The following is a 27,773-nucleotide window of genomic DNA, read 5'->3' on the forward strand; positions in this document are numbered from 1 at the left end:
TCGTTTCCAAATCCTGCCTTCTTAAATTTAGGATCCAGTAAGGTTGCAGATGCTGGAATGTCTACCTTCTCAAATTGTCTTAATCTTCTATTGATTTCTTGTAGAAGGTCATTCAATGTGGTTCCCAATGTAGTTTGTGGCTCTTTGTTCATCAAAGTTACTTGGATTCTTCTGACTGAAGTAATCACCTTTGAAATTGTTGGTTATTTTTCTGTAGAAAATTCCTTTGTCAGAAGTTCCACTGGCTTTAAAACACCCACAGAGTTTTCAATGGTTGACCACTGCTCTGCAGTAAGAGGTGGTGGACTAGTAGGTAGAGATGTTAAAACAGCTGAAAGAGATTCTTTCACCTGCAACAACCTCTCCAGCATGTAATATATTGAATTCCACCTCGTTACAACATCTTTCTTCAGTTTATACTGTGCAACTCCCATTTGTGCTTAAATCCCTCGTACTTTGTCTGCTGCAGTAACACTGGATTTGAAACTGGTTACCAGTGCTCTGCATGCTTTGAGAATGTAGTCAAAATAGTGTGTGTTGGTCACTACATTCTGTACAACTAGTTTCAGCACGTGCTATACATGGCAGGTGAGGAATACCAAGATCGCTTACTGCAGCTTTTATGTTTGCTCCACTGTCGGTAACCACAGCTATAACTCTGCCCATGATATGCCATTCTTCCGGAACTCTTCTTATGACACTTGCAAGGTACACAGCTGTGTCATTTGTCTGAAGTTCAATTGTTGCAAGAACCTTTTACAGTAAAATGTATTCACCGTTGAAATAGTGGGCAGTGACAGAAAAGATGTATTTAAAGAAGTCCAGATATCTGCTGTGATCGATACATATGATGTTACATTCAGATTTCTTTGCATAACTGCCTTGCATAATTCGTATCGTTGTGGTAATATTATTCTGGTCAGATGACATCTGCTGGGCAATGTGTAACGTGGTTTAGGTTCATGAATTAATTTAATAAGTCCTTTGTTTTCAGTAATACAGAGAATTTGTAAATCTTCTGTCACCATTTCAGCCACCAGTGAATCGAGTCTTTTCACTTTTTCATGGGTTAACTCACCTAATTTGAAGCTCTTTTGGAGCGTAAGCTGATGTGAGCCTTGTTTTGAAGTCAGGATTCCTTCAGAATGTTCAGGGATGATCACAGATGGGAGTAAATTAGAAGAAGTTGATGGTAATTTTTCACTAGGAAGTTCAGGAGGATTATCTATGTTTAATACATCAATACTATCAACTTTATCAGATTGCTGAAAAGATATGAAATGCTGTCGTTTAAAGTTTTTTTTACTATTTGTTTTACGCTGCACCGACACAGATGGGATAGGAAAGGCCTAGGAATGGGAAGGAAGCAGCCATGGCCTTAATTAAGGTACAGCCCCAGCATTTGCCTGGTGTGAAAATGGGAAACCACGGAAAAGGGAAAATGGGAAACCACGGAAAACCATCTTCAGGGCTGCCGATAGTGGGGTTCGAACCCACTATCTCCCGGGTGCAAGCTCACAGCTGTACGCTCCTAACCGCATGGCCAACTTGCCCACTTAGTCGTCGTTTTAAGTGATCCTGTAACTTGTCTGCTTTGTTTGTCCAACCCGTGTCCAGTCACTCTATGGGGTCACGTATGAGTTGAGATTAATCTGTCTTGGGCCCTGTTTCATAAAACTAACTAATAATATTAGCTAATAATATTAGAACTCATAAAAATAATTATTAGTTAACCAAATTCTGTTTCATAAAGGTTTACACATGACTAATAAAATATCTTCACTAATAATATTAGTTCAGCTGATACAAATGGAAGTTAGAATAGGTCTGTTGCATATGTTCTTGGTTTGGATTTGTTCCTAGTAGTAGGCTAAATGCTTGACTACAACCAACTATTAACCCACATGTTCAAAAGGCTCACTTGATATTTTCGTCGTCGTGACTTCAATACATATGAAAATGGATAAAAGAAGTGAAAATAATGTGAGAGAAGAAAATTTATTTGCGGAAAGTGGTCGAGTTAAAGCGTCAACTATTCACAGCCTTTTGCACACTATAACTCTCCTTGTTCCTTTTACTTTTTTTATTTCATGTGCTCATAAAAATATCTGTTGAGATGGACTAGCAAAATCTTTGTTTACTACTCCTGTTGGTGAGGGCGGTAGAATAACAGCCACGGTATCCCCTGCCTTGTCGTAAGAGGTGACTAAAAGGGGTCCCAGGGCTCTCAACTTGGGAGCGTGTGTTGGCGAACATGGGGCACTGAGATGAGTCTGCCATTGCTTCAACTTACTTCTGCCAGGCTCATTTTCATCTACTCTTCTGACCTCCCTTGTTCAACTCTTGTTCTTTTCCGACCCTAAATCAACATAACACAAAAGCAAAGGAACTACACAGAAGATAGAAGAATGGAACCTATGTAACATGAACTAAAAAATTTTAACAAGTGTCTACTTATACTTACCAAATTTTAATGTGTTAAAACTTTTTAAGTGTTTTATATTATGACCCATATGTTTTAATATGTCCTACATACTCATGTTCTAACTTATTGTAACTTTTTACCTTGACTACTGATATTTTAATTACATGCTACTGTATACATTTCCATCCCCCATTAGAGATCCGGATGTCTAATACAATAACAACTTGTGAATTGTCTAATGGCTGGAAACAAATCATGTACTAGCTGATGATGGCCATTATACGGAAGCCAACCAGGCAAAACGTAAGGCATTTAAATATCAGAACTTGAAAATTAAACTAATGAACGCAGCCAAAAGCATTGCCTTTTTGAAGGAATGCCTTTCAAACAACTAAACACCGAAGTTTCTCCAGAAATACAATAATAAACACAGACGAACTGCTCAGACACGCAAAACCCGAAACAGGACTAATGAAATTTGGTTAAAAGAAGAAATAAAATTCCTATATCGTAAGAAACAACACCTTAATAATGAACTTTATTCAACACCTGGAAGCATCCCATGAACTCCCACACAGCTATTGGAATTACTTTCAACGAATTTCCAGAGAAAAATAGAAGACTTAGCCATAAAGAAACAAAACACACTAAACAAAAAACTGGAAACACTGAAACAACAACAAAGTAAACCAAAGCCACTAACCATAATCCAAAACAAAGATCCCTCTCTTTCTAACAAGAATTCCCAACATAAATTCCATCCGCCGATAAAAAATCTTACGCAAAACGTATTTAACGACGAAGAAACGGATATGTTGAGCAGGGGACCCAAACACAACTGGGGTAATGCATCATCCTACCAGAATATTATAACTACCATTACCGAAACAGAACTTGCTTTACAAAGGATCCCATATGACGTACGAGACGAAGTTAGACACAAAATCAGCAGAAAGATCCCGCAATACATCAATAACATTCACAATAATAACCTAAACATGAATACCACCAATAGATCGAACTTAAACAAACTTAAAAATAAAATGAAACAGAACAATTTACTAGTAACGAAGGCCGACAAAGGCAACACTACGGTTATAATGGATAAAAATGAATACATAACAAAGACTAAAAAATGTTTCCAAGACAATACTTTTTCTATTAAACTCCGAGATCCAACCAATAACATACAAAGGAATATAAAAATTTTACTTAAAAACACACACTTTCTTCTCACCGAAACTGAATCTGCTAAACTCATAACAATGAACCCCCAATTACCGTCCGCGAAAGCCTACCCAAAAATACATAAAGAAGACGTACCTATGAGACCAATTATAAACTATAGAGCCAGTCCAACCTACAAATTATCGCAATTCATCCAAAAATTTTTAAAAAAGCACTATACATTTTTAGCAAACAAAACAATACTAAACTCAATAGATTTCTGCAACAGAACCAAAGAGCTAAAGATCGAACAACACCACACCCTTTCTTCATTTGACATAATAAATATGTACCCTAACATTCCTGTTAAACAAACAATCAAAATAATAGAATCTAACCTAAAAAACAATAGCAACTTGAGCACCTTAGAAATAAACGAATTCATAATCTTACTTGAATTCGCCATAAACAATAACTATTTCAGATTTCACGATACCATCTATCAGCAACAAGGCCTACCTATGGGGTCTCCTGCCTCCGGAATATTAGCAGAAATATATATAGATTACTTAGAACACACGTCAATCAAAGAAATAGATAATATACATTTTTGGTGCAGATTTGTTGACGATATCTTTGTAATTTTAGATAATAGATCCACTGACGCACAAGCTATACTAGACAAACTTAACACTCTAGATCCCCAAATTAAATTCACCAAAGAAACCGAAAATAACCGTACACTAAATTACCTAGACTTAACAATAACCAGACACGACAAACACTTATCTTACAAGATCTACAGGAAACCCACACACACCTCAAATACCATAAAAAATGACTCCTTCATCCCAATACACAAGAAAGAGCAGCCTATTATAGTATGATTTATAGAGCTTTTAACATCCCAATGACAACAGAAGACCAAAACAATGAACTGAAGTTAATCCACGACATAGCTAAACATAATGGATACAGCAAAGCAATGGTCAACAAAATCATTCACAAAATAAAATCACAACCTAAAACTAAATTAGCAGAAACAACCAAACCCAAAAAAGACTATGCCCTATTTACCTTTAACAACACCCATATATATACAATAACAATATTTTCAAGAAGCACAACATGAAAATAGCATTCAAAACCACACACAATAGTACCAACATTATACATAACACTAAAACAGTCAATAATAACAATAAATACAACCAATCAGGTGTCTACCGTATCAAATGTAACAACTGTGACACAAGTTACATACGGCGTACAGGCAGAAACTTCACCATCCGCTACAATGAACATATAAATGCAGTAAAACATAACCATTTCTCATCAATAGGCCAACATGTAGAAGAATCCAAGCATAGTTTCACAAACATCAATAACGACATGACGATACTAAACAAACTCCAAGGGCCCACTGCTCAACATAACCGAAGATTTCTACATCTCTTTAGACCAATACGCTAACCCCAATCATAACATTAATGATATTACTGAAAAAATCAGCATCATTTTTGACAAAGCCATTCCGGCATTAAAGAATGATTACCTCAAAATAGTAAACACACGCTCCAACAAACGAACGAATCACAAGCCCGACCGCGCCCCTACTTCCCCAACAGCCACTCCTTCTTCTCCTCCACCTACATCCCCCTCCACAGCTAATATGAGCCCCAGACGCACTCGCAGTAGAACACAACAAGCCTTCAAACACATCGGCACAAGACTTCCACAACAACTAAAGTAAGTACTCTTTCCATACACACACCAGGCATTCCTTCATACACACACCACCGGTATACTTATATTACCTTATCTTTACAGACTACAACCACAAACGTAGACGAGAGAGGTCTTGCCACCAACTACTTCTAATTCAAACTCAAGACCTGCTGTTTACTATATTAAAACTTACCAGAGTACATCACAAGTTGGAATATATAACACAATATAAAAAATTTCTTCATGACAAAGGTCCATATCAATATGATGCATACCAGCTTCAGAACTTTCTCGAAGATTACCATACACAGCTAAAATCAACATAACTCAAAAGCAAAGGAACTACACAGAAGATAGAAGAATGGAACCTATGTAACATGAACTAAAAATTTTTAACAAGTGTCTACCTATACTTACCAAATTTTAATGTGTTAAAACTTTTTAAGTGTTTTATATTATGACCCATATGTTTTAATATGTCCTACATACTCATGTTCTAACTTATTGTAACTTTTTACCTTGACTACTGATATTTTAATTACATGCTACTGTATACATTTCCATCCCCCATTAGACATCCGGATGTCTAATACAATAACAACTTGTGAATTGTCTAATGGCTGGAAGCAAATCATGTACTAGCTGATGATGGCCGTTAAAGAGCCGAAACCGGTACTAGTTTAATCTATTTAAAATAAATTGTGTATTGATTGGTGGAAAAACACTTTTCTTATCTATACTTTGTAACATTTATTGAACGGTGAATACCTACACTCGTTCCTTATCACTATCAGAGTCGACCATTTCAGAGATCTTCATGATTTTATGTCAAAATATTAAAATACCGCTCACTTTGGTTTCACTAATAATATGAATTATGAATCAAAATACACTCATGGAAATAATCCTAATAAACTGAGTAACTTTTATTAGTCATGTTGTCTATGAAACAATTTACTAATATTATTAGGAACATCTACTAATAATTTTGACTCATAAACTAATAACTAATATTATTAACTAATAATTTTATGAAACATAATACTAATATTATTAGTTAATATTATTGGTTTCTTACTAATAATATTAGAGAAAGATGTTTTATGAAACAGGGCCCTGGCGGGATTTTTATGACCGGATGCACTTCCCGACGTCAACCTCATCAGAGGAGTCAATGAGATGAAATGAATGACATAATGACATGATATATGATAGTAAGAAGGGAGAGGTTATATATTGTTCCACCACTTAAATTCATTTCTGCAAATTAAGCATTTTGCAGAAAATTCTGAAGTTTTGCTTATCGTTCTACGTTGCGATTTTATTTGACGTAGATAAATATCACACGAGAACATGTTCACTTCCTTATGTAAATTACTTTATTTACACTGTATGTCACAACACACAATTATTCATGGTAGCAAATGACACTAAATACAACACTCAATAGCAGAGCACCCTGAAGTCGATTCTGATCCATACAGATATCAACAACACTGACTCGCGCACTATAACATGCACCCTCTTGAATTCACCGCCTCATTCACTAGAGTCCAATACTCAGACTCTGCCTCGGAGCCCAATAGTCACTCACAGTCCATCACTTGCCTGAGTCCTAAGAACTAAGATCTAAGAACTAATTTCACTGACTGACAGCTCGATGTATATACCATTCGATCAACCATCTAGAATGACCAACTTCTGGAAGAGTTCTTACAACACTCTAATGGAACACACTAAACATCGGTCGACCAGCTAGTCGAATGGGTACTCAAACATTCGTTTATATTTACCAACACTCATGGAAACATCAACATTCGTAAAGTCTCTACATGTATCTGGATAATAAAACCTTACAGCAAGTTTCGAGAACCCTTCATATATACCAAATTATAGTACAGTAAGTCTAACATACGAATATTATGGAATTTTCTACCGCTTTCGACTCTATAGATTTTGAGGTTATAAACAATACGTATTAGAGGTTATACAATTCTATACTACATATTTACAGGGACATCATATATTAATCACATTTAACATTTAATAAGAGATCATTTAGCATTAAATAAACTATAATTAAAATATTTTAAACAATAATTGAAGGTTTTACGTCAGTTACGATGTCGTACCTACGACATGCTAAAATGTTGCCAAAATGCTGATCTATTTTTCTGTTCATATTAGAGAGTATGACCTACCCGATATACCTTAAACACCACACACACAGTTTAATTAAAATACCACCACAGTTTATAATGTCCAATAACGGACCAACTATATTGGTATTACAACTTACATTCACAATACTGTTCAATGCTGAACTGAGAATGAGTTAATTTCATTGGTTGGGATGGGAATAGAATTTACATTATTAAATACTGGTATTGTAGTATTGTTAAAAAAATTAATCCACTTATCAGAAACATACTGACAGTTTGCTCTCCAGTCTTTAAGTTGTATGGAGAGACAATTTTATAAAATTATTCAGGGCAAATATCAGGAAGGTCGATGATTGCCCATTTAATGAAGGGAATAATATTTACGGACCGTCATTGGATAATGTTAAAAATATGCACCCGATAGTTGCTTGCCTAGACATAATACTATTGCACTGGTTTCTATTGTTTCTGTAACATTCAACTTACGTGCTATCATTTTGAGTGAGATGGAAGCAACTACAGCAAGAGAATTCAGTAACATGTAGACCGAACGAAACATCGAATGTTGTTGAAAACGATCAAATGGAACTGTAGTTTGAGACTATCAAATAATTCGATAGTTTTCATTCGGAAAGCTCATCACTACATGGGAGTTAGTGAAAAGGAAATTGTCATCAAGTCCTTTAAGAAATGTGGTATATGATTATGCTTGTTTTGAGGGACCTAACATCTAAGGTCATCAGCCCAAATGTGGTATAAGTAATGCCCTTGATGGTAATGAAGACTTATATACTGTTTGAACAATCACAAAATGAAAGTGAAATTTCAGAAAATAGTGTTACGAGTGACAAATGAGAGTGAGAATTGCGAGTACCTACCTACATGTGATTCGGAACAGCGACAGTATTGCACTACGTACTGGTAATTTGTTTTTGTATACAAATTAAATTATTTCTGTAAAATTTTATTTGAAAATAGAGTGAAATTATATTCTTACTTAAATTTTCATCGAAATATCAGGGGTGTCTAATTGTCTGAAAAACATGGTAGGTACACGAACATCAACACTAACCATAATGCTGAAAAACTGGTCTATAACAGGGAGAATTCAAGAATAGGGTGTGCACCAAATCCAGATTTTAAAATTCCCTGACATTTCCCTATTTTCCAGTCATTAAAACTATTTTTGTCCCTGACACACAATGACAAAAAATAAAATTATAAAGGCAGTTTCCAACTATGACAGCAATATTAAAATACATTTTGAAAACTTAACATCCAAGAAATAAATGAGCAATTTGTGAGCATATTAAATTTCGAAACTTGGATGTTGAATTTAGTCTAACTAAATTCACTTTAAGATATTTAAAAAATTCATTACCATCACTGTTTCAGCGAAGAAATTTCCTCATCTAGAGCCACCAACAACTGTCGAGCTTCCGCCATCACCCTCCGCTTCCTTTCTTCTCATTCTTTCAGCAATAAAGCGGCCTTTCTCTTATTTTTTTGTAAAGAATCTTCTATTTCCAATGCTTCACGTTTCTCCCTTAGATTTAGAACATACAAAGCACGAGCATTCGTTGCAGTATAGAGCATGTTCTTATTAATGGAGACCTTTTCAATTCCACCAAGCTTTGAGATAGCATCATATATTCTTCTTTGTGCTACGAAGGATTCTTGTAGCATGTTCTCTACTATAATGTCCGGCTCCATGGCTAAACAGTTAGTGTGCTGGTCTTTGGCCACACGGGACCCGGGTTCGATTCCCGGGAGGGTCGGGAATTTTAACCATGACTGGTTAATTTCACTGGCAGAGGGACTGGGTGTATGTGTCGTCTTCATCATCATTTCATCCTCATCATGACACGCAGGTCACCTACGGGAGTCAAATCAAAAGACCTGCATCTGGCGAGCCGATCATGTACTCAGAACCTCCCGGCACTAAATGCCATACACCATTATTATTCTACTATAATTTCTTTATTAACAGAAAAACCACATTCAAGTGAAGCATTTCCATGAAACAATATTAGTATCATTTTGAGAAAAGAAGCCAACTTTTCTGTTCTCAAATTTACTGCTGGCAAAACAATGTGGAGCCGAAAGTGATCTAACCTCTCATCTAGAGAAGCCAAAGAATTCACTACTTCTTTGAAAGTATCATTCTTACAAACAGAAGTGAACTCCCTTTGTATATAATCGGCTTCATTCCCGAGATCTATTCATTTTCAACAAAAGGCATTTAAAGCTATCCTTAGCCGTTTGCTGCTCAGAGGTTGCTCGGCTACACTTGGATCAAAACAAGAAATTCCTTTAGTCACTTTATGTGCCAACGGTGACTGTTCCAGCAACTTCTTGCACAAAGCTACCATTCCTTTTAGACAATCTGTGGGAAACACTAATATATCTCTATCATTTAATCCAGGAGTGCCACGAAGTGCTGCTCTAGCAGCATAACCTATGTCAATTTTAGATGCAGACAGAGGATTTTCTTTACTGTCTAAATTAATTTTGAGGACATTTTCTGAAGACTGCAGTGATTCAGACTTACAAAAGCTTGTCATGACATTGTCCATTGTTGCAACAAGAGATTCATACCGGAGTGGTGAAAATGGAAGATCTGTCTGAAACTGTTTTAGGAATGGTTCCAAATCTCCAACATGTGATGATAAAAATGACACCTTGGTCTTAAGAAGCTTATCTTTAAGTAAAGTTGATTCTATTTTGAAGCTGTTACAGTTTGGGATTTTGTTGTCTCTTTTTGCTCCTTCCACATATTTGTCAACATTAGGTAGGATGTCTATAGCACGTTCAACGACTTTCAAATTTTCAAGCAATCTTATAGCACAGTATTTCGAAGGAAATACATTTGACCTGAATAATGTGTATAATATAGCAGGAACATAGTGAAAGAAGTGAAGAGCATGTAGAAACTCTGCATTATTCCACCGGGTTTCTTTTACTGCCACTTTATATGAATTGTGCACAGCATGCAAGTCACAAGATCCAATGTTCACCAAAATAGGAGCATCTGGATCATCATTTAATAAATTGCCGATATCCTGAAGGAAGTTTTATTAACATTTGGGCCATCCCTTGAAATTTGTAAGAATTTTTTAAAATCTTTAGATAAAGTCCTTGCAGTGCTCGCAAAACACCATTTAACAAATTTGGGGAGGTAGAGTAACCAAGAAATGTGGATTCAAAATAAGAAGTGCATACTTCATTAGTATCAGGATTGAAACAACTAACTACAAGATCCATTTGACCCATCTGAGAAACCTTATTCAGTGACTCGTCAAAACCAACGGTGAAATGTGTGCACTTAGTACACATCTCAGAAACTTGTTTATGAAAATAGGGAGCTAAACCATGAGTGATTGTATATGCAACTTTTGTTCTGTGCAGATGAACTTTCAAAGCTATTTCAGAGTCTGAAATCATTACTGGGAACAAACATACTAGCTTCACTGGCACGTAAAGAATGGTGTTGTATGACAGTATGCATGCACCATGTAATCTCAGCTTTGGTTACTTGCTCTCTTCAAAGATAATTCTGTATACATCTAGTCTCTGGTAAACCTTCTTTAATGGAAGAGGAAGAAGACAAAGAAGAAGAAGCACTGGAGTCATGTGATAGAGTTCGTTGTGGTAGCTGCGGCAAGCAGAGGACAATTTGTGTTTGCGGCCAGAGTATTATCTACCGAGTTTTTGTTACTTCACTATTCGAATGTTTTTTAAAATAACTTGAAAGGGATGATGAGAACTGACAGAACTTGACACTACTGGCATGCTTCTTTCCTCCAATGTGACTTAACGTCTGCTTCCCCATGTTGCTAACAGAAATGATTTTTTTACATATTATGCAACATGCTGAAAATTTGTCCTGAGGCATGGGTTTCAAACATGTTCTGAAAGTATTATCAAACAGCCACCTTTCATTATACGAAGTTTTCCTTGGCTTTGATGAAGACATTATTAGCTAAAAAAAAGAAGTTAAATAAGGATATTGTAAAAATCTTTAAATAGTCCTATACTCTACAAGGCTTTCTTCTAAGCTGACAGTTCGCAAAACATGTAAGCATTGTCTTACCTATGCTGCCAACACTCTACTGCTTCGATAACACCTGATGAAATGTAACTGCGGCACACAGCCCTCGTAAAATGTAATACCGTAATGCGAAAATCACACGCGAATCACAAGTGAAAACAAATTCACAAAACCTTCAAAGATAGTTTATGCACTTCGTAATGATATCCAACACTAAAACAAGAATAGGTACATTATTATTAAGAATAAAAGAAATAAATGATATGCAGCTAATGACTGGCATAGGAAGGAGGTTATGGCTGATCATGAACACTGTGCCAATTTTTGCAGAGTCACATTCTCGCCACTTGTCTTTCATGAACTATACTAGGGTGTGATACACAGACGAACTATATACTAACCAACACACGGATGTAAATAAAATTACATCTACACTGAATATTATTAAACCTATATCACACACGCCGAGCAAGGTAGCTTAACCACACGGTGATATAAACAACACAATTGGCAGCCAGGTTTCAAGATTGCACTCAACTGATATAAATCAGTATGAATTACACCTGGGGATTGCCTGGATCAAGACCGCATACATACAAACATACTTCACGAACTCAAAATCTCCTAACCAACAACCTTCATTTTACAATGAGATGTCACTTCATTTTAAATGTTGTTCTGTATTCACAAAATTACACGTGATATTACAAGGTACCAGTCATGCCTCAAAACGTCCAAACCCCTTGCACAAAAGATAGGTTAGAAACTGAACATGGCATGCTCCGAATGATGTCACGATGCATTATACATTTACACAAGGCTTACCTACGTCAGCGCATTTACTACTACTACTACTACTACTACTACTACTACCAACACCAACAACAACAACAACAACAACAACAACAACAACAACAACAACAACAACAACAATAATAATCACTCAAATGGGTATTAAGTTTAAGCGAATTTCACAATTTCCTGCATTAGTCAGTGTTTATTGTCTGTTTTTACATTTTACGAAGTAGTAACTATCCGCACACGTCATTACATAGTAAACAAACCCAGTCATCCGTTGGGTTGTGGAATTTTATCCATATGCATATTTTGTTCTGGAAGCCATGTATTTAAGTGATTAGAGAAACTGAGAATGCAATATAGGCCTAATTCATCAAGCTCGCCATTCCCAAACAACACAGAATATTCAATAGTAAACGGATCAAAACAATGAAAATTCGATCAATCGATCGATCATACAGATCAATATCTGCTAGTGGTTACTTCACATTCGAGATCACACTTGTTTTTTAAATGTTTATTAGTTTTCTTAATTTATTCCTGGCATAAAAGACATGCCCTAGATTAATGTTATAAAAACTGAAAAATTTGCTTCTATTACATAGATAAATACAGTATGTCAATTTTATCTGGCAGAAGAACGAATTTCCAGATTTTTTCTTAATTCCCTGACATTTCCTGGTTCTCCCGTTATTTATCGAATTCCCTGACATTTCACGGTTTCCCCGGTTTTCCATACAGGTGGACACCCTGAAGAAAACAATTTTCAGCAGAGTAACTAATTGACACGAGGAAGGAAACAGTGAATCAAATAAACAAAACCCTTAATGTACCATTTCATCAAGACCTTGACCCGCTTTACTGAAAAATTGTAAATTTGTCAAAATTTGAGAATTACGAGTAATCCCTTGGTAAGCACAGACCTAAATCCATGCCAGCTACAAATTCTAGTTTCTGATAAACTCCAATTACATCAGTTAACATACAGGCATGATGAAATCTATCCCTTCTGAGAAGGTTAAAACATGGAAGAATACTGAAGAAACCTCTTTCGTAAACGCAGCCCTATGCAATAAATAACGTGAACAATGTTATACATATGGGAATCAAGATCTTTATCATATGTATGTATTGCAAAATAATGCATTTACATTATTTTCTTGTAACATGTTTTATCTGCCTCAATAATAATAATAATAATAATAATAATAATAATAATAATAATAATAATAATAATAATAATAATAATTTAATGTTTATTCATTTACTATGGGTTTCAAGAGATGTTAAGGTGTTGGAAAATATCACTGAACTAGAAAACAGAAGGATGGTAACTATTCAACTATGTCCTTACTTAAGCTCAACAACCGATTTAAATAAGGTGTAAATCTCAAGATAAGCACAACAAAACTTTCCTTAATCAAGATTCAAACTAAACGGAGGCTTACAAGACCACAACAGTCAGTATTTACCACTATAATACAGTTCTCATTTCAGATCCATCATCATCATCATCATCATCATCATCATCATCATCATCATCGGTCACCAGATACAGCTTTAACTTCAAAGGTACTTTAAATAAAGAAAAAAGGCAGCAATACATATCTGAAGCCTTTCATAAGTGATTCTGAATAGATTTAACACTGATGAAATATAAGAGGTAAAACATACCAATGCAAGTAATTAATGGAATAACTCCAGTGATCTTCATTGTGCCAACAGAAAGTTGCAAAACACATGCCAACATACATCCATGGCACTTTCATTCCAGAAATATCAGCATTTATGTGTCCCAGTACAGAGCCTTCAAGAACGGGAAGATTATTCAGATTCCATCCTGAATGGACATAGACCTGAAATACAATGTTGCATCAGAAAATCATATCAACATACAGACTACCAATGAGAGTAATTCAACTCTCAAAATTTGGTATAAATGTAGTCTACACAACTGTCTACAAAAACTCCATTTACAAATGAGAGTTAATCACTGATCATTATACATTAACAATACAAAATAAATATTATATTATACAAGAGTTGGAATTTTAGCACTGACAACCGTTTATAATCCTGATCTAGTTTTATGTAATCTGCTATGTTTACTACAATATTCTGAAATACATCAGTCCCTCTCCACAAGATATGGGACAAATCTTCTCCAAACATTGATACTGTCAATACTTGAATATTGCAACATATCCTCGTTGATGGAGCCCCTTAACAAACTACAATTTTGATTTAAATTTAACTTGAGTTATGATGCTCAGATAACCCCTAGCTACAGGGCTCTTCCCTGGCTGAAACTTGACAGGCGACGAAAGCTTCATATACTCGTTGATATATCGAATTCTGAATGAAAATCTACACAAATACATTTCTTCAACATTCCATAAATGTATCACTAGATCTGGCATTTATCTCGCTATTCCCGTCAACCACTCTTCAATGTATTGCGGATCCTTTGTGGCTGGGTCATGACTTTGGAATTCTCTACCAGCTGTCAGGTACTCTAAGACTATCAAAATTTAAGACTGTATGTAGAGATTACCTGTTGAATACTGCTGATTGTGTTGTGTGATTGGTTGTGTGATGGTGGCAAGCAGGTTAGTAACTTTGGCATTTTACTGTACAGCTGAAGAACCCAGTTGTTTCTTTTAATAAATATGAGGATAATATTATATTTTGTGTTTGTAGATGTACAAAATATTTAGCTTTTAACTCATGTACATAGATCACTGTTCACTGTAACACGCTGTATTTCATTACTGTATTATGTATTGTGTTCTGTTTACATCCAAGCTTATAAATTCAGTGTGTACTCTTTTCATTACGATTTTTTCAAATAAATAAATAAACAAACAAATAAATAATGAGATGTGTGATTACAGGCTAGAAAACAGTAGGAATCATGAGTGCCACTAATTAATCAATTATGAGCATCCCGAATGAACTCATAAAACATGCACAGATATGAAGAACATGAAGGGAAAAAAAACACACAAGCATGCACGCACACACAGAACAGGTATTGTATAGGCTGTGAACTGCCCGCTGCATTTCAAGCCTTGCAATAGCTTACTTGGCAGGGGCGCAGTTGGAGATCTGAAAGTGAACAGTGCTCAAGGGTTAAACAGTTGTTTGGTTTGTGGCAAGGTTGTATACTTAATAGTTTCCACAGACCGATTTGCTTATTTGGCCCTGAAAAGGGCTGTTGATATGTATAGTATATGTCATGAAGTATGGAGCTGGGTTGGAAGAGGCTAGATGACATGTGACAGGATTTCAGTACTCTACAGTTTGTTGGTTGTTTTTTTTTGTTTTTGTATTTTTTTTATTTATTTTTTTACGTCGCACCGACACATATAGGTCTTATGGCGATGATGGGACAGGAAAGGCCTAGTAATGGGAAGGAATCGGCCGTGACTTTAATTAAGGTACAGCCCCAGTATCCTACACAGTTTAATGCAGAACCTGCTTGACCCGACAACTACCGTCGCAGATACAGAGTATATTGTACCAGGAACTGTTTTAGCCAGGTACATTATTTTAAAGTTGCCGGAATATTTGGAAAAGGACGGCAGTAATATGTGTTCATGTGGCCGACATCTTATATGAGTTGCAGGTGATAAATATCATTGTTAATCGCATTGAAGATACTGAATGCAGGATGCTAGAGGGTTTATTGTGTCACCTATTCAATACATTATAAATTTTTAAACACTTAAGAATTTATTATTAAATCCATTTGAGACATGTTTCGCCCTTCATTGAGGACATCATCAGTCATAGTACCTCCTCAAGGCATAAATCAGGTACCTGATTGGTAATTAAATTGTAAAAATTAAGATACATTACAATGGGAAAGTTAAGCAAAAAATAAAAACATGTTCAGTGATGATAGAGTTAACCATGTAAGTTTATAGACACAGTAGTCGGCACCAATGCGTAAAATCACTGGGTATTTTAGCAGAGTCCAGCAGTGGTGGTCCGAAGAATAATTGACGCTACTCATTAGAAAATTATAGCAAATTATAAAGTTTATACATATATTTACATTTAAAGAGTTAGGGGAAAAAGCCTCCTCTGCGAACCATGTGACCCTGCCGCGGTGGGGAGGCTTGCATGTCCCAATGATGCAGATAGCCGAGCCGCAGGTGCAACCATATCGGATGGGTGTCTGTTGAGAGACCAGACTAACGAATGGTTCATCGAAAGGGGGGTAGCAGTCTTTCGGTAGTTGCAAGGGCAGCAGTCTAGATGATTGACTGATACTGCCTTGTAATAATACTCAACATGGCTTAGCTGTGTTGATACTGCTACACGGCTGAAAGCAACGGGAAACTACAGCCGTAACTACTGTACCTCCCGAGGACATGCAGCTCTCTCTGTATGAATAATGTACTGATGATGGCTTCCTCCCGGGTAAAATATTCCAGAGGTAAACTAGTCCCCCACTCGGATCTTCGGGTGGGGACTACACGAGAGGGGGCGATCATCAGAAAGATGGATACTGACATTCTGCGAGTCGGAGCGTGGAATGTTAGAAGTCTGAATTGTTGTGGTAGGTTAGAGAATCTGAAAAGGGAGATGGATAGGCTAAAGTTAGATGTAGTTGGTATAAGTGAAGTAAATTGGCAGGAAGAAATTTTTGGTCAGGCGACTACCGAATTATCAACACAAAATCAAACAGGGGAAATGCAGGAGTTGGTTTAATAATGAATAAGAAAATAGGGCAGCGGGTAAGCTACTACGACCAGCATAGTGAAAGAATTATTGTCGTCACGATAGACACCAAACCAATGCCCACCACAATTGTGCAGGTCTATGTGCCTACTAGCTCAGCGGATGATGAAGAAATCGAAAGAACACATGAGGAGATAGAAGATTTAATACAATGTGTAAAAGGTGGTGATAATCTAATTGTGATGGGAGACTGGAATGCAGTGGTAGGCCAAGGAAGAGAAGGTAGTACAGTAGGAGAATTTGGATTGTGGTTCATGCGTTCATGAACGTACCATTTGTTGATAACTTTTGCTGTTTTTGGTACCTTTCCTATTTTTCTAAATCTATGTTACATGTTGTTCTTACCTCACTTTTTTTCGATCTGGCTACTTTTCGTTAATTGATTACAAGTTTCCTTCGACGTGCAATCATGTCACAAGTTAAACGAACTCTGTTCGTATATTTTCCTTCTCTTCTTCGCTGCCCTAGGTCATTCCTTTTTGGGTTTTTGATTGGTTGCAGCATTTTAACATGACTGCTTACATCACTGGCAACTATTCTCTTGATTGGTACCGAAAGTGTATCCTTCCGCGCTTTCTTGTCCTTTCATTGGTTCCTTTCGTTATTTGTATTTTGTACTGATTATATTTATTAATTGTAAATTTTTAAAGATATTCTTTCTGGGTTCCCTTTTTCTTACTATTTAGTTATTTTTTGTTAAGATTTCCATGCACAGTTTGTAAATTACTTATGTTAGTTTTGCAGTACTATGTTGCGTCGCATCTGGAATCTTCCTTAGTGCTATTTAAGGGACATGCCCACTGGAATGCTTCGCCTTATCATTCCGGATAAGGCCGGAATCGCTGCTTGTGTTCTGCAGCAGCTACTATGCTGTACTTTTATTAGAAACTTATTTACTTCACGCATATGGACTAGCTACTTTTCTTCAGCGTGTCTTCTTTGCTGCAGTCAATTCGAGGTCATTTACCTCGCCTTCTTCGCTCAGGTCTAGTTCGCTCCAAGCATGACTGCCAGCCAGCTAGCTGCACTGACGTGGCCCTGTCGGCCTCGTACTTTACATTTGGACATGAAAACAACACCAGCTTACGGTTTGGTCCTTGCACCAGGATCTATTAAATTATTTTTAATGACTGTTTTAGCTAATTGTGTCCACAGACACGTTTTATCCAGATGTCGGCTGGATTGTCTACAAATTTATTAACTGCAGCTCTTAAATGAATAATGGAGTTACTGGACAAAAGGTCCTTTTTTCTTTGAACTTACTACTCCCCGGCGGAGAATTGTGTGCTAAAATTCAATTCCAGAACTGTTCTGCTACAGCGTAAATTTCTCATCAAAATTTCCTACATTTAACCTTGTTATTTTGATAGCTTTAATCTTATTAATTGTTCATAATTATTCAACTTCATTCGGTCCGGTTTTTAACCAGCCTCCAGAGAAAATTCAAGTATTCAGATATTGTGCTCTGATTTTCACAGCTGTCGTAAGACAACAGTCTTACTTATTTACCTTTTATTCGCACAGCCTGTGGCAACTTTTCTCTCAAGGCCAAGTGTTGAAATATGTTAAAATATTAATTATTGTTAAAATTTTCCTAATTCTTGTTGTTATTTCTACATCATCTCTATATATAAAATAACTTGTCCTGACTGACTGACTGACTGACTGACTGACTGACTTCATCATCGCCGAGCCAAAACTACTGGACATAAAGAAATGAAATTTTGGGGATATATTCATATTAAGATGTAGGTGCTTGCTAAGAGAGGATTTTTGGATATTCCTTCGCTAAGGGGGTGAAAAGGGGGGTGAAATTTTAAAATGAGTGTATCTATATCTCAAAACTTTAAAAGTTTACAGATGTAAAATTTGGTATTTAGAATCTTCTTTAAAAATAAGGAAACACGTATTTATTTGTTTTCAGAAAATCCCAATAGGAGGGATGTAAAAGGGTGAAAATGGGGGAAAATGGGTTAAATGCCTTTAATCAGGATACCGGTACTTATATCTCAGAAACTGAAGATATTACAGACCTGAAAATTGGTACTTTTGATCTCTTTTAAAAATAAAGAAACACGTATTTTTTTGTTTTTGGAAAATCCAATTAATGGGAGGGTGGAAAGGGGGTGAACTTTTAAAATGAGTGAATCTATATCTCCAAACTTTTAAAGTTTGCAAATGTAAAAATTGGTATTTAGAATATTCATTAAAAATAAAGAAACACGTATTTTTTTGTTTTCGGAAAATCGCAATAGGAGGAGTGAAAAGGGGTGAAAAAGGGGTTGAATGCCTTTAATGAGGCTACTTGTATCTCAGAAACTGAAGATATTATAGACCTGAAAATTGGAGTTTGGGATCTCCTTTCAAAATAAAGAAACCCGTATTTTTTTGTTTCTGGAAAACCCAATAAAGGGGGGGGGTGAAAAGGGGATATTATTTTAAAATGAGTGTATCTATATCTCGAAACTTTTAAAGGTTATAGATGTAAAAATTGGTATTTAGTATCTCCATTAAAAATAAAGAAACACGTATATTTTGTTTTCGGAAAATCCTAATAGGAAGGGTGGAAAAGGTTGAAAAAGGGGTCGAATGCATTTCATGAGTCTACTTATATTTCAGAACCTGAAGATATTACAGACCTGAAAATTGGTGTTTGGGATCTCCTTTAAAAATAAAGAAACGCGTACTTTTGTTTGTGGAAAATACAATTAATGGGGGGGGGGGGGTTAAAAGGGGGTGAATTTTTAAAATGAGTGTATCTATATCTCAAAACTTTTTAAGTTTTTTAGATGTAAAAATTGGTATTTAGAATCTCCTTTAAAAATAAAGAAACACGTATTTTGTTTTCGGAAAATCCCAATAATAAGGGTGTAAAAGGGTGAATAATGGGTTGAATGCCTTTCATGAGGCTACTTATATTTCAGAACCTGAAGATATTACAGACCTGAAAATTGGTATTTTGGATCTACTTTAAAAGTAAAGAAACACGTATTTTTTCGTTTTTGGAAAATCAAATTATTGGGGGATGAAAGGGGGGGGTGAATTTTTTAAAATGAGTGTGTCTACATCTTAAAACTTTAAAATTTACAGATGTAAAAATTGGTAGTTAGAATCTCCTCTAAAAATAAAGGAAAACGCATTTTTTGTTTCCAGTAAATCCTAATAGGAGGGGTGTAAAAGGGTGAAAAATGGGTTGAATGCCTTTAATGAGGATACATATATCTCAGAAACGAAAGATATTACATAACTTTAAAAATAAACACGTATTTTTTAGTTTTTGGAAAAGCCAATTAATGGCGGTTAAACAGGAGTGACAAATTGGGGTGAATTTTTTGAAAGACTATATCTACAGAATATCTTGAAAACGTAAAATGTTACAGACGTAAAAAGTGGGTGTAAATCTCCTGTAAATGTAAAGAAATATAGGTGACTTGTTTTTGGAAACTCCACTTAAGGGGAACTCAAAAGGGGTAAAATTTTAAAATGAGAATTTTTACAGTATATTTAAAAAAAACTTAACATGTTACAGAAGTGAAAAATGGTATTTTTTATCTCTATTAAACATAAAGAAAAGTGTGTTTTTAGTTTTCGGAAATACCACTTGGTTGTAGGGGGGGTAAGAGTGACTGAAAATGGTAATGAATTATTTTAATTAGGCTACTGATATCTCAAAAATGAAGATGTTACAGTCGTGAAATTTGATATTTGCAATCTGCTTTAAAAGTAAAGAAACACGTATTCTCGGAAAATCCAATGAAGGGGTGGGGGGGGTGAAAGAAGTGAAAAATTAATTGACTTAATTGTATGAGAATGCATACATCTAATAAAAACTAAAGTTGTTACAGACGTGAAAATTCGTATTTGGATCTCCTTTAAAAACAAAGAAAAACGCGTTTTGGTGGGAAACCATCTTGGAGGGCGGGAGTGGAAAGGAGTTGAATTCCTTTCATGAGGACACATAAATAAAAAACTGAAGAAGTTAGAGTCGTGATAATTGGTATTTAGAAGATCCTTTACTAGTAAAGAAACAAGTATTTTTTCCGGGAAAATTATTTTTATGGGGATACTTATATCTCAAAACTGAAGGTAACAGACGTGAACATTGGTGTTTGGAATCTCCCTTAAACATAAAGAAACAAGCATTCTTTAAATTTTTTTTTGGGCGGTGGTGGCGGTAAATAAACTTAACGGCGGTGGGGTGTAGAAGGAGGCGAGACCAATTGATTTTACTGTTATTAATGTACTTATAAGGATCCACCGTTGCTCAGGCGGCAGCGCGCCGGCCTCTCACAGCTGGGATCCGTGGTTCAAATCCCGGTCACTCCATGTGGCATTCGTGCTGGACAAAACGGATCCGGGACAGGTTTTTCTCCGGATACTCCGGTTTTCCCTGTCATCAGACATTCCAGCAACACATAATAGTAATAATAATAATAATAATAATAATAATAATAATAATAATAATAATAATAACAATAATAATAATAATATTCCGGACCGTCGTCAAATGTGCGGACCACGCTGGAAACGGCTCCTGGACGGGTAATGACTAAGAATGCAGTCCGGCCGCGGGTTCAGTGCCGCCAAGGCACCCAATATGACAGCACGCCGGATCTCCTGAAGGATTTTATCCATATTTAAAAAAATTATAGGAAAAGATGGCAAAGATTTACGGGCCCAACTGACCGGGAGGAATACCTGAGCCTAGCCCGGGAAGTACGAAAACGATTGCTGGAAAGGAAGATTTAAAAATGGGAGGAAACGTGCCGTAAAATAATAGAAAACCAGTCAGATCGGAAATTTTGGTGGATTCTCGCAGAAAACGAGTCAGATCGCGAATTTCGGCGGATTATATATCTAAAACAATAAGCATTCAATTATAAATTTCAGTATAATACCGTAGCGAAGCACGGGTGTCTTGCTAGTTTATATAATAAATTTGTAACTGCTGATCTCCTTTCTTATTTCCCGAGAAACCTTGGAAACCCCCTCCGGCTTTTCCACTGTTTTCTCCATATGGTGCCGTGACCAGGATCAGCAGATTTCTCTTTTTCTATTTTGTACTAATTTTCATTCCTTACTGTTTCAGAAGATTGTTTTAAAGTTACTTTCCACTGGTTCCTGATGCAGCCTGCAGTTGCCCCAGTTAACCCGGATGCCAGCATGCTGCCCAAGGACAAGCTGATACGAGCTCGCGCTGCCTATAAGTGACAGCTAAGCCTGTTTCGTAAGTTCCTTTCCAGTTGGGAAGACGAAACTTGCAATGTTGACAATCTTGTCCAAAGGTTGAAAAATTATGAAGTGGCGTATAGTCGTTATGTGGTGCTGATAAAACCAGATGAGCTCTATAGGGAAACTGAAGTAATAGATGGTATTAGTGATCATGAAGCTGTTTTTGTGGTAGTTAAAAATAAATGCGATAGAAACGAAAGTCTTAAAAGTAGGACTGTTAGGCAGTACCATATGGCTGATAAAGCAGGTATGAGGCAGTTTCTAAAAAGTAACTACGATCGGTGGAAAACGGTAAATAAAAATGTAAACAGACTCTGGGATGGGTTTAAAGAAATTGTTGAGGAATGCGAAAACAGGTTTGTACCTTTAAGGGTGGTAAGGAATGATAAAGACCCACCTTATTATAATAGAGAAATAAAGAGACTAAGAAGGAGGTGCAGACTGGAAAGAAATAGAGTTAGAAATGGCTGTGGAAGTAAGGAGAAATTGAAGGAACTTACTAGAAAATTGAATCTAGCAAAGAAGGCAGCTAAGGATAACATGATGGCAAGCATAATTGGCAGTCATACAAATTTTAGTGAAAAATGGAAGGGTATGTATAGGTATTTTAAGGCAGAAACAGGTTCCAAGAAGGACATTCCAGGAATAATTAATGAACAAGGGGAGTGTGTATGTGAGGATCTTCAAAAGGCAGAAGTATTCAGTCAGCAGTATGTAAAGATTGTTGGTTACAAGGATAATGTCGAGATAGAGGAAGAGACTAAGGCCAAAGAAGTAATAAAATTTACATATGATAACAATGACATTTACAATAAGATACAAAAGTTGAAAACTAGAAAAGCGGCTGGAATTGATCAGATTTCTGGAGATATACTAAAGACAATGGGTTGGAATGTAGTACCATATCTGAAGTACTTATTTGATTATTGTTTGGTCGAAGGAGCTATACCAGATGAATGGAGAGTTGCTATAGTAGCCCCTGTGTATAAAGGAAAGGGTGATAGACATAAAGCTGAAAATTACAGGCCAGTAAGTTTGACATGCATTGTATGTAAGCTTTGGGAAGGCATTCTTTCTGATTATATTAGACATGTTTGTGAAATTAATAACTGGTTCGATAGAAGGCAATTCGGTTTTAGGAAAGGTTATTCCACTGAAGCTCAACTTGTAGGATTCCAGCAAGATATAGCAGATATCTTGGATTCTGGAGGTCAAATGGACTGTATCGCGATTGACATGTCTAAAGCATTTGATAGGGTGGATCATGGGAGACTACTGGCAAAAATGAGTGCAACTGGACTAGACAAAGGAGTGACTGAATGGGTTGCTATATTTCTAGAAAATAGATCTCAGAGAGTTAGAGTAGGTGAAGCTTTGTCTGACCCTGTAATAGTTGAGAGGGGAGTTCCTCAGGGCAGTGTTATCGGACCTTTATGTTTTCTTATATATATAAATGATATGAGTAAAGGAGTGGAATCGGAGGTAAGGCTTTTTGCGGATGATGTTATTCTCTATAGAGTGATAAATAAGTTACAAGATTGTGAGCAACTGCAACGTGATCTTGATAATGTTGTGAGATGGACAGCAGACAATGGTATGATGATAAACGGGGTTAAAAGTCAGGTTGTGAGTTTCACAAATAGGAAAAGTCCTCTCAGTTTTAATTACTGCGTTGATGGGATGAAAGTTCCTTGTGGGGATCATTGTAAGTATCTAGGTGTTAATATAAGGAAAGATCTTCACTGGGGTAATCACATAAATGGGATTGTAAATAAAGGGTACCGATCTCTACACATGGTTATGAGGGTGTTTAAGGGTTGTAGTAAGGATGTAAAGGAGAGTGCATATAAGTCTCTGGTAAGACCCCAACTAGAGTATGGTTCCAGTGTATGGGACCCTCACCAGGATTACCTGATTCAAGAACTGGAAAAAATCCAAAGAAAAGCAGCTCGATTTGCTCTGGGTGTTTTCCGACAAAAGAGTAGCGTTACAAAAATGTTGCAATGTTTGGGTTGGGAAGAATTGAGAGAAAGAAGAAGAGCTGCTCGACTAAGTGGTATGTTCCAAGCTGTCATCGGAGAGATGGCGTGGAATGACATTAGTAGACGAATAGGTTTGAATGGCGTTTATAAAAGTAGGAAAGATCACGATATGAAGATAAAGTTGGAATTCAAGAGGACAAACTGGGGCAAGTATTCATTTACAGGAAGGGGAGTTAGGGATTGGAATAACTTACCAAGGGAGATGTTCAATTAATTTCCGATTTCTTTGAAATCATTTCGGAATAGGCTAGGAAAGCAACAGATAGGGAATCTGCCACCTGGGCGACTGCCCTAAATGCAGATCAGTATTGATTGTATTGTATTGTATATTGTATGAAGCCCAAACGAATTTAGAAATTCAATGCCCGGAGCAGTCTGTAGATCGGGAGGAGGTTGAGAATCTTTATTATGAAGGGCACGCTCAAGCAGTTCAAATCATTAGACGGCTTACTCATTCCTTGAAGCAGGAAGAGCTTTCAAATTCCACACCCCATTCAGGATTGCTGAAAACTCCTGATAGTTCTGCTCAAGCCTCTTTGCCTAAAATTCAGCTTCCGCAATTTCGCGGTAATGAAGACGAATGGGATTCCTTTTTTGAATTATTTGACTCTTTAGTTAACCAGAATGAGACTTCCTGACATTCAAAAATTTCATTACCTTCGTTCTTCGGTACAAGATTCAGCGTTGAAACTCTTTGAGTCTCTTTCGCTCACAGGTGATAACTACAAAGTTGCTCTAGGGTTATTGAAGGAACGTTATGCGAACGTTATGCGAACGTTATGCGACACATGCAAGCCCTATTTCATTTACCTGCTACTAGAGTAGATAAGGTTCAAACATTCAGAGCATTATTGGATGTTGTCGAATTGCATGTTAAGGCTCTGGCGATTTTGAATCAACCGGTTGAACACTGGGATACCTTTTTAGAGTATTTGATTTCTTCCAAATTTGATCAGGATACTTTAAAAATCTGGGAGTCTGAGATTTCCAATTCTCAAACCGTTACTTATAAAACTATAATTCAATTTTTAAAGCAGAGATGTCAGATTCTTTCAGCTGTTGATTTTCAAATGAATGGCCAGCCTGTAAAATTGACAAACAAAATTTCGCTGCCGTCAAAGATTTCCAAGTTCGAATCATTTTCAAACCTTCAGGTGTTGAATGTTCAGACCGAACTCTCGAAATGTGGATGTGGTCCAGAGAGACATTTGTTGTATTTGTGCCCTAAATTTAAAACGCTGTCCATAGATGACAGGAGGTTATTTCTTCAAGCGAATAAGCGTTGCTTTAATTGTCTATCCAGCAATCATTTGCTAAACAAATGCAACTCTACTAATTCTTGTAAACATTGTGGCTCTAAACATCACTCTTTAATACATCGCCACAACAAAACAGGAGTTAATACTTCATTGACGGACTCTGCTCAAGATAGTATTCCATCTGCTAGTGCACAAACTTTTACTCAGGATTCATCATCTTTGAGAGGTTCTCAAGTATTGCTTTCCACAGCTGTTGTTCAAATAAAGGATTCGGGAGGTCAATGGAACTCTGTTCGATGTCTGTTGGATAATGCCGCCACTCACGATTTTATTAGTGAAAATCTGATAGAGAGGCTAGGATTACAAAAAATTCCTACCGATGTGGAAGTTACAGGCATAAATAACAACAGGACATCTTCCCCTAGTTTTGTGAGGATCTGTATTAGGGATTCTGTTCAAAGCAATGTACTGTTTAATTTGAATTGTTTAACTATGAAAGTTATCAGTAGTAACACACCTCATCTTTCCTTTGATATTAAAGACTGGGCCATTCCCCCTCAAGTTAAACTAGCAGACCCTAACTTCTTTAAGAGTGCACCTACAGATTTTTTATTGAGTGCTGATATTTTTTGGCAAGTATTATTACCTGAGAAGGTACAAATTATGCCTAATGTGTGTGCCCGTAAAACTAAGCTGGGTTGGATTCTTACCGGGCATCTTCCTAAGAATTCTATGACTATTAAACCCCAATGTCATTTTGTTTCCGCTCAGGATCAATACAATTTGGAAAGGTTTTGGAAATTGGAAGAATGTTCTTCAGATTGCCTTCAAATCTCTGAGCAGGAGCAAGTTTGTGAACAACTTTATAAACAAACTACTTTTCGTAATTGTGATGGTAGATTTGTGGTCCATCTTCCTCGTGTCTCCAATCCCCCTGGCTTAATTAATACTAAGCCTCGTGCTCTTAAGGCCTTGATGGCTATTGAATCAAAATTTAAAAATGATCCCTGTCTCAAACTTCAATATACTCGATTTATGGAAGAGTATGAAGCTTTAGACCACATGGAAGTTGTAAAGAAAATTGAAGACACTAGCGTTGTAGATTCTGTCTATCTTAATCATCATCCTGTTTGGAAGAGTGAAAATGAAAAATCTAAGAAAATTCGAGTAGTATTCAATGGTTCAGCCCTGAATGATCAAGGAATTTCTTTAAATGATACTCTTTTGACTGGTCCTTCTATCCAAGTTGATTTATCTATTATCTTGTTGAATTTTAGATTATTTCCTGTCGCGGTGATGGCCGACATTCAGCAGATGTATAGACAAATTCTGATTGACCCCTAAGAAGCCGCTAAAGGTCTTCAGGTTAAAAACTCTAACTTGTGGATTAAAACCTTCTGCTTTTTTGGCGATCAGGACTCTTCACCATCTTGCCGAATTGGATGGTCATCTCTTTTCTCCTGAGGTAAATCAGGCGCTAACTACGTCCTTTTACATGGACGATTTCTTGTCTACTTTTTCTTCAATCTCAGAAGCTACCCAGGTTGCTAAGGGTTTGGTTCAATTATTTGAAGGGGGTGGATTTGTATTACACAAGTGGTGTTCCAATCACGAAAAAATTTCTAAATGTCTTTAAGGATAGAGATCTAATTAGTGGTTGCGTAGAATTGTTTAAGGAAGAAACTACCATCAAAGCTCTCGGTGTATATTGGAGTACTAAGCAGGACATATTTACTTATAAATTGACACTCTCCGCACAGTCACCTACCACTAAACGTCAAATCCTTTCGGAAATTGCAAAAATCTTTGACCCTTTGCAATATTTAGCTCCTATTATTGTCTTGGCTAAACTTTTTATGCAGGAGTTGTGGACATTGAAAACTACTTGGGATGACATTGTGCCCTCTAGTTTTCTTCAAAAATGGATTAAATACAGAGACAGCCTTCATGAACTTTCTAATATTCTCATACCTAGAGTTCTCATTAAGCATCCCCTGCTGATATTTTGGAACTTCATTTGTTTTCTGACAGTTCTGAAAAAGCATACGGGTGCTGTGCGTACCTTGTCTCTAGAAACGAACCAATGTTTCCAATCTTCTATCTTCGAAATCCAAGGTAGCCCCTTTGAAGGTCGTTTCATTGCCTCTGTTAGAACTTTGT

The 27,773-nt window shown here is 36.5% G+C and overlaps 1 protein-coding gene across 1 annotated transcript in view; it reads right to left on the reverse strand.

The window, feature by feature from the left end:
- Window positions 1–27,773, reverse strand: part of LOC136864226 (lysine-specific demethylase 5A) — an 843,789-nt gene that overhangs the window by 609,780 nt on the left and 206,236 nt on the right. The window contains exon 10 of the mRNA XM_067140948.2: window positions 14,006–14,187. Within this exon, the coding sequence (XP_066997049.2) occupies window positions 14,006–14,187 (182 nt within the window). The remainder of the gene's footprint in view (window positions 1–14,005; window positions 14,188–27,773) is intronic.

The sequence above is a fragment of the Anabrus simplex genome, chromosome 2 (assembly GCF_040414725.1).
Source record: "Anabrus simplex isolate iqAnaSimp1 chromosome 2, ASM4041472v1, whole genome shotgun sequence".
Taxonomy (NCBI): Eukaryota; Metazoa; Arthropoda; class Insecta; order Orthoptera; family Tettigoniidae; genus Anabrus; species Anabrus simplex.